Below are 13,448 nucleotides of genomic sequence, written 5' to 3'. Positions count from 1 at the left end.
CACACACACACACACACACACACATCCTATTCTCAAAGGCACCCACTCGCACTCACATGCAGCCAATCCATAGCACTACCGAATGAGTCAACGGTGTGAGGAGAGAGAGAGTGACAGAGAGAGAGAGAGAGAGAGGGAGAGAGAGAAGGGGGTGGTGAGGGGGGGGGGGGGGGGAGAGAGAGAGGAGCCTTTAATCTCTCCCCTCGCTTACTAAAAGAAGGCACCAGAGAGGAGAGGTTGCATGAAGCGGGTGATTCTCACTGAGGGGTGAGGCTCTTATCGGACCATGGAAGCCAAAACGTCGGAGTAGAAGCGCGGGGCCCCCGAAGCTCCCATCTGACGGATTTACCGCCGCGGCTCCTCTGTGCGCGTCACTGTCAATCTCTCGCTGAGGGAAGCCTGTCCGTCTTTTGGATCACCCCCTCTCCCCACCCCGCCCCCCGCCCCCCTCCCGCCATCCTCCCGGGACGTGATTGAGTTTGTTTTGTTCTGGTTTTTTTTTCTTTTGTTTTTTGTTTTTGTTTCTGAGAGGGGTGTGAGACGCCGGAGCGCATGGGAGCTGGAAACATGTCAAGTGGACGCCGGGCTCACCTGCTCGGGGGCTTCTGGGTGCTGTGGCTGTGGAAAGGTGAGTCCAGCCCCGCCGCGGCGCCCTCGCACTTGGTTCGTGGTTGTTTTTCCTCTCTCTGGTCATTTTCTGCGCGATTCGATCTTAAATGATCTTGAACCGTTCTTGTCTTTCAACCCCCGCAGAGATCTGAAAATGTTTTTGTTTCGTTTTTCTCGGAAGAAATAAGTAAAAACGTGCCCAAAAATCCTTTGTTATCAAATCTGACTTGGAGCAATGTCTCGACTGTTTAGTTTGAAGATATTTGCTTCTATGTTTTTCAGAGCACAATCTACATTTACGCAATTTACACATTTACCCGTGTTACCCAATACGTTTCTGTTTGTCTTTTGCTTGTTTGAATATTTTTCTAAGAGTCAATATTTTTCATCCAATCAAAATCAGTAAGTTCAAATACAATTAGGATCTCAAATTTAGCGGTGTCTAAAACAATTTAGGAAAAATGCCATCCTCACCTATTTAGTTTGGACAGGAATAGCATGGGGACAAAAAGGAAAAGATTATGAAAGTGAAAATATTTACAAGGAAATCATTATGTAATTTGTCCCAATTCAAATAATTTGCAAAGTTCCACATCGGGGTTCAAACTGCTGAAAACAAAACACAACTTGCGCTGACATACGACTCATGAATAGCCAGTCTGTCCTCTCTCTTTCTATCTCTCTCTCTCTCTCTCTCTCTCGCTCTTTCTGCTTCTCCCCATCGCTCGCGCTCTCTCCCTCTCTCTCGCTCTTCCTCTCTCTCTCTCTCTCTCTCTCTCTCTCTCTCTCTCTCGCGCCCTCTCTCGCCCTCTCTCACTCTCTCTCTCCCTTGCTCCATCTTCAAAGCCTCCGTTGGCTCTTCAGCCGGCGCAGGGGCCTTAAAAGCAGGACACTGCTTGCTGCCTTTAAACAATGGCTGCCTGGTTGCAGGGAAGCGTGGCCCTGGAACTAATGTTGCCATTATGTTAATGGTTAGAATAACAGGAGCCAGCCATTACTGACCCTGCACCCGGGCTGCCGTGTGGATCCGGGGGTCTCGCCTGCACGGGACGGCCTCGGTCGAGGTGTGTGTGTATATGTGGGTGTGTGTGTGTGTGGGGGGGGGGGGGGGGGGGGGAGTCAGGCCGTCAGGGCCGCCAGGGCCAGTTAGGCTAATGCTGAAGGGACGGAGGCAACAGGGGGGCATCTGCCCAGTTAAAAACGCGATCCCTCACCACTGCTGCCCCCCGCCCCCTCCTCTTCCTCTCTTCCTGCTTCAATGCTAGAATGGTAGACTGGTATCTGTGAGCTGTTTTTCTTTTCCACTACTCCAGTCAAGTAGAGGAGACAGGGGCGGCTGAGTCTTTGGCCTCAGACACACACACACACACACACACACACACACACACACACACACGAACACACGCACGCACGCACGCATGCGCACACACACAGACACACACACACACACACACACACACTATAAGCAGCTGTGTTCCCCAGCCAGGGTGCCGGGGGCTTTATTCAATATCAAAGTAGAATTGCGAACAACGCAAGCAACAGGTTTTAAACGCAGGAATTCAAATGAAGAGTAATCATGCCGCCTGTAATGTACTTCCTGTGAAGGATTTTCTTTTTCAGTGGTTTTCAGATCACTCACAGATAACTCCGGTCACTATATTGATGTCACGTAGGGTTGGGTTAGACCTTTAAGCGACTCTTTTCTTGTCATTTTACCGTAGTAACAGTCACTGTTTTCCCCGACATTTACGAAGCGTCCTTTGAACCCTCACATTTTTTTTTTTTTTTTTTTCTCGTCTGGTCTTGGCAGAATACACTCTTACCACGTCGAGTTTATAAGAAACATTTATGGAATCGCTGTGTGAAACGGGACTACAGTAAATATTTGAATACGGTCTGGTGGATTCTTTGATGGGAAAATGTGATGATCCCGTTCTATTACTGCCTCACTGGGCCACATGCTCCGAAACGAAACCCCCGAGCTAATCCTATTCATTTCAATTAAACCTTGGATACAGCGTTTGTATTTGGCCCCCTAAATTTTCCTCTCTCCACCTCGAAACCCGCCCCCCCCCCCCCCGGAATATTGGGCATCCTTACCGACTCTTCCCAAAACAACTGAGAGCCAAGGCTGCGCATTAAGGTGCGAGCCACCGTAATCGCGGCTCTAAAACATCAGCGGACCATCAACTCTCCCTTTCTGTTATCACAAAACGGACTGGACGTGCTGTCCGGCGAGAGGACGCCACAATACATTGTCAGGTGCTATTACAATCAGGGAGCCCTCCTCCCAGCTCCCCCTGCCTAATAGTCCGAGGATTAGACAGCGGAAACCCCCCCCCCCCCTCAAAAAAACGTGCAAACTAAAGGCAGTAAAACTAGAGATCTGAGCATGTACAGTTTATGTGAAAGTGACAAGTGTTGCAAAACGTGCAATCTTTATGAGGAATTCATCAGAAAACGCTGAAATGCGGAAAATTGAGCAACACCGCAACTCCCCTTTGCAATATGAACCGTGGTGCATCGCAGACAAGTGCAGAAAGTTATTTTTTTGTGGATTTTCAGCGAGTCGTGTCGGTGGTAGAGCTGATCGTATTTGTTTATTTACCTTTGTTGTTCTGGTTTTACAGAAGCTGTGGGCAATAATTAGCGGTGGTGGGTGAGGGAGCGTGGGACAACAGGAGGCGCGGGTCTCTCTCTCCCTCCTCCCCCCCTCATCTCCCTCCCATCCTTCTCCCTCTCCCTCCAGACTTTGCTGACCACAGAGGAGCTGGCAGTGGGCTTCCACTGGACAAGCCCCTCTAGATCCTCCGTCTTAATAAACCAGGTCGGCCGGATTAGGCGGCTCAAAGCGTGATGAAAAAAAAACAGCGGCCGTCCATGCGCCGCCTGAGGGACCCCGGGATACACCTATGGCGGGGCGGAATACTGTGGGAGACTAAGGGAGGGGGAAGGCCTCGGAAGAAACGAGCGGAGACTCCGGGTTAGAACAACACAACGGACCTCATGTTCTTTGAAAGACTCCTAAACCGTCCTGACCCGAGCCTGACTGCTGTTTCCATTGACGACATCATGCAGAGGGAGTGAAGAAGAGGGAGAGGGATGAACGTCCGTTTGAGTCATGCAGTAATATCAGAGGTTGCAGTAAAGTTTATACAGTACACGTGTCGTGCAGGAGTGAAACAGTATGCAGGATTAACAACCGTCAAAGAGTGGCGTGGCGTGATAACAGTAGTCCATAATAACGATATTAATTAGAGTCATAGTACAGAATGATCCTAATATAAGAGGAGTCCTAATAAGTAACAGCAGTCTAAATACTTGTACTCCAAGGTGGTGCTGCACAGTAGTGCCTCTGTGCCGTTTACTCCACGAGCCGATAGTTCACAATTACAGTCAAATGTTTACACGTCAGCGCAGTTATTTGAACTTGAATAGTTCTGATGAACATTTTGGGACTGACTCCATGTAGGTTAAAGAAAAAAAAAACAGTATTTCTCCTCCTATTTCTTCACCTAAACCTCATTTACTGATCATCGGGAGCCAACCCCAGTGATTGGCACGAGAATCTTTTTAAAGTGATTCACTATCGACTACGGAGAACACAGTGAGCCGACCGCATCGCGCCATCAAACAACCTGGCCTCCATCGCCCCACTGCCCGGCAAAATACCGGAGTTTCCCTTTAAAACAACAAGCGAGGACTGCACGCAGTTACAGTACGTGTGACATCTACACTGGCTATCAAAAATAATAGGTTATGTTCTCACACTCTGTGGTCAGTGTTTCTATCTAACGTACGCTGAGTCTCAAAGAGGGGAAAAGAGAGAAGGTCTGCAAGATACGGTTGGTCATATTTCAGGAGGGATTATGGCTAACACGGGGGAGGAGGTGGGGGTGGGGTGGCGATTTAGAGTGTTATTTCCCCGTAAAGATCAACTAAAATATTTTCTATCCGTCAGTCTGTGGGCGGTGAGATCCTTTCCCATTGAGGAGGCGATTCCAGATCTATTATAACACCGATCCAAGGTCTGGAGGGCGATCCAGCAACTCGGGGCGTCTATGAGCGCAGCTGTGAGCAGAGCATCGCGGCCAACTACACATGTGGAACGGATAGAATCTGTACAGTTCTATTAAAAAGTTCTTGTATTTCACCCACACGCGTGCACGCGAACACGCGCACACGAACACACACACGCGAACACACACACACACACACACTCACATAAATACATGCAAATAATACATAATACTCCCCCTCCCCCAAATAACTATGAATTTGGAGAGGTTAGGATCATTACATCCACCCCACCCTCACTTCACCTCGCAGCCCCAACTGTACACGCACGTCCTCACCCATCGATCGGGAAAAAGGGGAGGAATCTGAAATCCATCCGTGTTAAATGGGCCGTAAACATCAAGGCTTTTTCAATCAAGGGAGGAAGCGGTGGGGCGGGGCCCCTCATTCCGAGCCGGTGGGGGAGTTCGGTCATGTGTGAGGGAAGAATTTGGGGACAGTTTAAAGGGTTTTGTCCCGCGGCACTCATGCAGTGAGCAGGATTGAGAGATTAGAGACAGAGGGTTGCTATACAGTACCCAGAAGTCAACCGCATCGAGGGATTTTAATTATCAAAAAAAAAAAAAAAAAAAAAAAGTGGGGGCAGGAATACGTTTGAAAGCGTAGGAAGTCTACTTTCTGTTGCTCCTTTTATACTGTATATTTGACTTAGTGTTATTTTTAATGGTTCATAGCCTTGCTTATTATTTTAAAATGTTCATGGACATGAGTGGGCAACGAGGTTAGAGCACGACTCGGGCCAATTAATGCCTCACATTCACGGAGTCATACCCGCACACCGAGAGGGATTATTTTCACCCGCCTCTCATTTGTCAAGTTTGTCTCGTTCTTCGTCTGAAGTGGTGAAGGAGACATCTGTGGGATCTCTCTCTAACGAACTGTACGGCTACAGCACGAAGCGCATGACTTCCCTCACAAGATGTGGGCTGCGTCTCAAAAGTGGCTGGATCAGGCTCCTGTTTGCACAGGATGGCTCCAAATAGAGAAGTACATAAACTCTTTATTTTGACTTTGGCGCTCTGGATGAGACATGAGAGCGGAGTGAGAGCTGCCAAACCTACATCACCAGCACAAACAAACAAACACCCCGGAGGTCCTTTATAAATGGCATCCCTTCTATAAATCAATGTCTCTAGTGTCCACTGTAGTGTCCAGTGTCTGCACTGTGTGTGTGTGTGTGTGTGTGTGTGTGTGTGTGTGTGTGTGTGTGTGTGTGTGTGTGTGTGTGTGTGTGTGTGTGTGTGTGAGTGTGTGTGTGTGTGTGTATGCACGCGTGCATGCATGCATGGGCGTGTACGTATGTGTGTGTGTGTGTGTGCATGCGTGCGTGCAACAGTCCAAATTTGGAAGCCGCTGAGACAGGTAGATTGCTTTGGCTGGTTATCAGTCAAATCAGCAGTTCAGTTGAAGTGATGTGGCAGCAGAGGGCTGGTGGTGGTGGTGGTGGTGGTGGTGGTGGTGGTGGTGATGGTGGGGCTGGGGGCAAACCGGCTAGACCACACACACACATCGGACTACTGTGGCGACCCCTTGTGGTGTGATTATGAAAGTGCAGGTTTAATTTGTTGTCCTGATTCTTTTTTTGGCCGCCCATGTACTTGATGTGATTTTATGTCCGTTACCGAAGCAACGGGGGCCAGAATGGGTCATGAGTTGAACCAAAGAGGCATTCGTCAGTTAGAAAAGATAATCACCAGCAATTAACGCTCATCTCATAGATCTCACTCGTTGGGAGCTGTGATTTCCCACGTAAAATGTGATTGCCTTGACACGTTAATTCAAGTGCAACTTCAACCGGCAACCCTCTAGTTACGGTGACTTCCTGTCTACACAGGGGCAATGCCATAGGAATATCGGCCGTTGCGGTTTTATGGCCTTAACTCAACAACAAACAACGGCAACACTACAACGTGAACCACTAAGCGGCCCGCTGATTAAAACGTCATTATTCATTTTCTCAAATTACGGCCAAGATGGGAATGTTTTTCAACCCTTTGGTGAGCGACTTGATGTCACAAAATATGTTCGATTCCTGAGTGAGCGTAAGCTTGTGCCCGACAGAAGCGGAACCCAAATCGGGGAAGCTGCACGAATGACGAGTGACCTCAAGAAACACTCTGCAGAAAAGCTTTGGCAAAGCAGAATGTGAGGTGAAACATGCCAAATGATTCATTGTCACATACTATAACTTTTTGCCTCCTGCTCCATTCATTGACTCGCTTAACTGTTTTGGCAGAGCCGCGCACCGTTTCAGAGCCTTTTTAACGGGAAACAGACCAATTTTTTTGTAGGGAGCAGTGGAATTGAATCATTATTAGTGTTTCAGATTTGAGTTCTGCCCTGGGAGATCAGGTGACTCCATCCGTTGGTCCTGCTCCAGTTGCCAAATACATGGAAGATAAATAAACATATCATCACACGTTCCAACACCTTAACGAAAGAGCCCAAATCAAAGCGCTTGAAGCGGAAGGAATGCGCCTCGGGCATAGGTTTGTCTTTATAGTGTGTGACAATGTACTTGTTTTCCACATCCTCGGCTGCGGGTGTTTACTGTGTATATGTCGGGTGAAAAAGACGTGAGGAAAAAGGAACCGGGCTGAGAAACCGTCGGCGGTTGCGGTCGACTCACAGAAACCGCGCTCCAAAAACATCCGCCTTCAGACTCTGGTGAGCCTGATAAACATCGTCCTCGTCGGAGCACTTCATGATGTATTTTTAACAACAAAGTCATTCGTTGTGTTCAAGCAAATGCAAGCCAAACACCAAAACGCCAGCAATTTCCCTATTACCCAGACGCAGGCCCTCCACGCCAAAGACATTGCCCAACCATGAGGTTGGAGGCGGTGAAGTCCAAGGAGGAAAATGGCTCCGAAGGACGTCCCAGATGACATATATGAAGCTGTTTGTGTCTACAATGGAGCCGCAAAAAGAAACGCGGTGGCCTCGACTAGAAAGGGCGACTGAAATATATGGGCCGGGAGAGGAAATAAAGTGGATTCGATGGGTTTAGGAATAACAGATGGGCCAGCGAGCGGACAGACAGCGAGTCTGATAGAACCAGATAGAGGAAGAAAAAGTGTGGGGACACGGGGGAAGGCTGTGATGAATGATTCCCCTCGCTGTTTCCTATTTGGCCACGGAGGATAAACCAACAGACTCACCCACACGAGCGCAAGCTCAAACGGTCTGCCAAGACCCCAAAGACACGCTGCTCACGCTCCAACCATCATGGTCCAATCAGAGATATAACTGGTCTTTGTCTAGACGACGGATCTCAGCCCCGCGCCGTCAGGGATGGGCATTTATCTTTGGTTCATCAAGTGGATACATCAAATTTCGCGGTCACGGCTAAGGACGGGGAGAGAGATTGCAGATGTGCATGTGTCAGATCAATACGCGAAAATAGAATGAGTCGTGTTTTCATTTGGATTATCTTAATTGTCAACGTTTGTGGGGAAACTCCTAAGCAATGGCATTATTCATCAAAAGCGCCTTTTTGAATAAGATCATCAGCAGATGTTTTTGGCTTGCTGGCAGCTGTCAGTGACCCACTGTTTGTTACACATCAAAAAAGGAGATGTGACACACACACACACACACATCTCGCGTTCACAGAGATCCATAACCAGGTTAACCTGGTTGCAGCTGCAAGTCTATTGAAGTGACAAGCCACAACTACTATCACTACAGTGTCGTGATTCAGGAAGATTTTGTACGGTTTCTGTAGTGGAAACGCCACACACTTAGAATCTGTACAGTTCCATTAAAAAGTTATTGTATTTCTCTCTCTCTCTCTCTCAAGCACGCACGCACGCACGCACGCACGCACGCACGCACGCACGCACACACACACATACTTACGTCATGGAGGATTTACAGACTTCACAATACTCACACTTTTTGCAGTCAACCCAAATTTTGTTGAAATTTAAAGAGGACTGAGGGTGAACATTTCCCTCCCGGGCGTTATTTGTTCCTTTGATTTTCTAATGAATCAGACTGATAATCATCTCTGTACCATGAGGTCAAATCAAGCCTCAAACAGAATGACTTGACTATTGCAATGAAGAATTGCAATGAGTTGTGTAATTGTAGTGGTGACTGAGGGTATTTGCTGACCGTAGTTTATTGGTTTTTCGCACACAGCTGTACTTGTGGTTGGGACGGGCAGTAAACTATGGGAGGTCCCGACGTCCCCATTCAGCTCTTCTTCCAACTCCAGTGAAAGCTTGCGGTGGGAGCCCTCCTGTCAGTACCGTCACCTTCAGGATGCGGTGAGAATCACGGCCGACATCCCCCCGAGACTGGAGGGAACTTGGGTGTCAACAAGGTAAATATTCTTTGGTTGATTGCATGGGTGGTATGGTTGAGGCAAATATGGCCGCCGACATCATAAGCTGTTGTAGTAATCAAGCAGACAGGTGAAGAGATATTTCACATGACCATTATACATATAATTATACACATTTTCTTTCTCCTCCCGTCCTAAGGTGTGAGGTCCGGCCCGGACCAGAGTTCCTGACCCGCTCCTACACGTTCCTCCCCAACCGTCAGTTCCGAGCTCTGCAGCATTACTACACCAACAGTGGCTGCGAGGACCCGGCCTACTCCCTGGTGGTCAGAGGGAAGCTCCGGCTGCGTCAGGCCTCCTGGATCATCCGCGGGGGCACTGAGGCCGAGCACCACCTCAACAAGGTGGGCATTGTGGTCCACAACCCCATGGTCATGCAGAGGCTGGCCGCCCGCCTGCCTCCGGTCTGCCTGGGTTTGTCCTTGGGGCAGATGGCACCAGGCCGGGTGTACGAGCTGTACAACGCCCGGGCTGGAAGGACCTGCCTGGGCATCCTGGGGTTCTCCATGATGGAGATGGCTCTGATCAGGGTGGAAACGCAGCAGCACAACAACGGAAGGGAGATCCAGGAGCTGTTCCTGGGCGATATACACACTGACTGGGCACAGAGAAGCCATTACAGACCCACAGGGTATCAGCAGCCACTGCAGAACGCTATGGTGAGACTCTCTGGTTATTTTTTTACACAAGTTATTTTCTGATTGCTATTGAACTCGGATGCTTGACATTTTTTCGAGGGACTATTGTGTTGTCAAGTATATAATCTACATATCTCTATTTACTATCACAATCAAAGAGAAATTCAAAAGCTGTTTTGAGGACGTGGAAAGTGTTAGTCGTAGGCTTTTCTGACTCAGCACATACCAGATGGCAAATGAAACTCATGCGCTGCTTCAGCATGACATTTTTTTGCTCGCTGTGTCATGTTGCATCATATTCATCTGTATGATCCCTCTAGAAATGACCTATGGAGGGACAGAAAATACTCATGGCCAATATATCCAAGTTAGATTAAAAAAAAACATCTATAAACAAAACATATTTTTAAACCTGTCTCTAAATCCTCTGCAGCATCACGTGCATCCCTGCCCGGTGTGCGCCCTTGTATATCGCTCCTCAGAACAGCGCCCTCCGGTGCTGCCTCAAGCCTCTACAGCGACTCTATTCCTGGACGGCCGATGGGTCAGCCGGCGTTGCGAAGCCCGGCCCGCCGTCCTCTTCCTCACCCGAGACTTCACCTTTGACCCTACTCGGCACGCTTGGGAGGGCATTTACCGCCACTACTCGGACCCAGCCTGCTCCCAGCCTACTTTTACCCTGAGAGCCACAGGGCACTACGCCCTGGGGAATCCCTCCGTCAAGGTCTCAGGAGCGACTGAGTTCATCTTCAAGGTGACCCAGGTGCGAGTCATGGCCCTGGAGGAGTCAATGGTGAAGGTGCTGAATGGGACGAAGGAGGGTCACTGTGGCCAAGCGGGGGCGTGGGAGGTCGGGGTGGAGCAGGATGTGACACCCACAGACGGATGCAGTGTGCTGGGCATCAAGCTGCCACACAAGGAGTATGAGCTCTTCAAGGCTGAGCTGGACCACAAGAAACACCCCTTGCTGTTCACGGGAGAGAGGCCCACCGACGGCTTGAGCCCGGACCGGTCTCAGAGGAGACCCACGTCCTTCCAGTCTCCCATGGTGCTCTGCAGTGGGAGGGAGACGTCGCCCTCGCGTCGCTCCGGCCCGGGGTCCAAGAGCGAGCAGGTTCAGCTGGCAGCCAGCGGGGCAGAGACCTTGGTCCAGCTTGTGCTGTTGGTGCTGGGATCTGCGCTGTGCAGCTGGCTCTGAGTGAATTAAGAGACGCATTTTAAAGAAATACAGTAACACATTCAAGCAGTCCATGGCCTCTGTATTCTGGCAGCTGTTTGACTCTTATTATTATTATCTGCCATATAATGGTCAAAAGGTTGCGTGAAACTTTGAGGTGGTGGTGGTTGGAGTGGGTGGTGCTCTGAGGAGGTCAGTCTTCCAAATGGCCATTGCATCCAGTCATCTTATTCTGCTGCCTGTAGCCTAATGACTCTTATTGCAGTGGTGTATAATCCATCTCTCACTGAACATCTGTTCTCCCTGTATAAATTGCCAATATAGACAAATGTCCCTTCAATGTGTAAACTATACTTTAATATACCATGTTGTTTTTAACTAATGGGCTCAAATTAGCATTCCTACACCACACAGAACATTTCATTTTAATACTCGGAACCCACACTGTCAATTCTTCACTAATTCAGCTCGGGGTGTTTCATTGAAATGCAAGTGATGGACATTCCACTTGGACTTGACGGGTGACCTCAGAAAAGCCAAGATGGAGTATGAGTTCATCTCTCCAGACAGAAAATGATTACCGTAGCATCTGTATAGGAAAAAAAAAAAGAAAAAACCAAAACAAGTGTAGTTAAATCTTAAATCTTTAATAGTTCACATCTTCATTGATCCAATGCCAGTATAGCAGAACATGTTATTATAGGAGCAAATATTTGATGTATTCCTGTCTTCTCTTTCACTAATGTACATAATTTCTTTCTTCCCATACCATTAACAGTCGATTTAATGAAATTGTTATACGTATTTATTTTAACCATTTACTTTATGTGATATTGAAAGAGACAGATTATAATGCTTTTACTGTAGATGGAGGTTTGTAGATTTGTCATTTATGTCCTTTGTGAATCAAAATGCCCTTGAATTCAGTTACTTGGAAACAAATCAACGCTTGCCTTTTAAATCCTCAATGATTCTAATGTATTCCGCTTTGTTTTACTGCAAGAATAAAAAAAAATAAAAATAAAAAAAGTAATTCGGGAATATCAAACCAGAGAGGAGGGCTGGATTCTGTTCTTCCATACTGTGGTTGGATCCAAACACTAGGATGTGGCGATGTTAAATAAATTACTGTCCTAAGTTTCACACATTACACGAAGTCCAACGAGTCCACACAGAGGGAAATGTGTTTGGAAGTGCAGTGTATCATGAGAATATACACCAGTCAGCCGACAAAATGCATTAGAAGGTTGTTCTGATGGTGAATGTATCCAGAGGAGCGTGAGTTAAGGGACAAGCGGGTCGGTTATTTTCAGATCAGACAAACTGGAGCTAACATTTCACCATTACGACTGAAACAATCAAAGCATTATGTTCAGAAAGAAATAGCGTCCCGATTGTTTTTTTTTTTTTCCTTTTGGAAACCTCTATGGAGGCAGAATGACTTCTGGCTTTGAAGTTTAGCTCCCTGTGGAAAATGGTCAACCCCATTGTTATATGATAGGAAATTAAACTAAGATAACCGTTTGGGCCGAAATGGATATAAACAGCATTTTGCAAATGGCACTCACATTAAACCGGTCTTTGTTCCAGACTAAGGCCGCATAAAAATGAGGAAATTAAGAAAAGGTTTATGAGTTAAAAAAAAAAAAAAAAAGAGCAAGGACAAAGAATAATCGCTGGCTTTGTAGTATTGAACTGGTGGAGAGAGAGAGAGAGAGAGAGAGAGAGGAAGAGTGAGGCTTGCGAGTCCTTTCCAGGGGCTACATGTTGTTCCTATTAACTCCTGTGAGAATGGTGATGGCAGCTGCTGGCTCCGTGAGGTCATTCCTTGGGTTTGAGCAAGTGTACTTCAGGGTTGGATGAGGAATATTGCAGGGAATACATATGTCGATGAATGGCGTTGTGCGCTATCTGGAGTTGAGGAACCATCGTTTAAAGAGCTCTGGGGGCCCCGGCGGGACGTGGATCCACCCAGCGTTGTGTTTTAGAGACGTTAGGTGGGAACGGTCTGTTTGCGGTTTCTGTTGCGCGCCGTAAAGTACAGACTGTCTAGCGGGAGAGGAGCTGTGGGCCAACCTGTGAGCAATCATGCCTAGTAGCTTGTTAAGAGTTCAAGAGAAGATTATTAAACGCTGCTCCAATTTGGTGGGAAGAAGAAGAGGAGGGGGAAAAAAAAAAAAACAACAACAACAAAAAAAAACCCCACACAACTGCATCCAGAACGGGCTTCTCTTGCGTCTATAATGCATGAGCAATCGAGAGTAAAAAAAAAATTTAAATAAAAAATCCGTGCATGGAACATAGTGGAAATCTCTGCGCAGGAATGCATGCACCTCGACGGCCAAGAGGATCATTCCTCGTGCTATTTCGGTTGATTCAGACACATAATGAGGCCGAAATCGCGAGGGATTTCTTTGAAACGTTACATGACTTTATATTTCGGTGACAAGCCAAATCGTTAACAAAAGCGACACAGTCGTTTAGAAAGTCTCTCGGGGATCCATCCAGTCTTGTGCATGAGCAAATGGCAAAACCTCCCTCACTGCAGAAGCAGTCATGTTTCCAGGGCCTAGAAGGCTCTTTGTCTCATTGTGGT

The 13,448-nt window shown here is 47.6% G+C and overlaps 1 protein-coding gene across 1 annotated transcript; it reads left to right on the top strand.

The window, feature by feature from the left end:
* Positions 1–226: 226 nt before the first annotated feature.
* Positions 227–12,103, top strand: apcdd1l (adenomatosis polyposis coli down-regulated 1-like). Its single transcript, XM_080001447.1, has 4 exons — positions 227–628; positions 8,833–9,016; positions 9,177–9,696; positions 10,109–12,103. The coding sequence occupies exons 1-4, from the start codon at positions 553–555 to the stop codon at positions 10,871–10,873; spliced, it is 1,545 nt and encodes a 514-aa protein (XP_079857573.1). The 5' UTR covers positions 227–552; the 3' UTR covers positions 10,874–12,103.
* Positions 12,104–13,448: the final 1,345 nt, after the last annotated feature.

This window comes from Zeus faber (assembly GCF_960531495.2).
Source record: "Zeus faber genome assembly, chromosome: 5".
In the NCBI taxonomy this organism is placed as follows: domain Eukaryota; kingdom Metazoa; phylum Chordata; class Actinopteri; order Zeiformes; family Zeidae; genus Zeus; species Zeus faber.
Note: the sequence above shows the minus strand (reverse complement) of the source record. Positions and strands in the feature narration are given on the sequence as shown.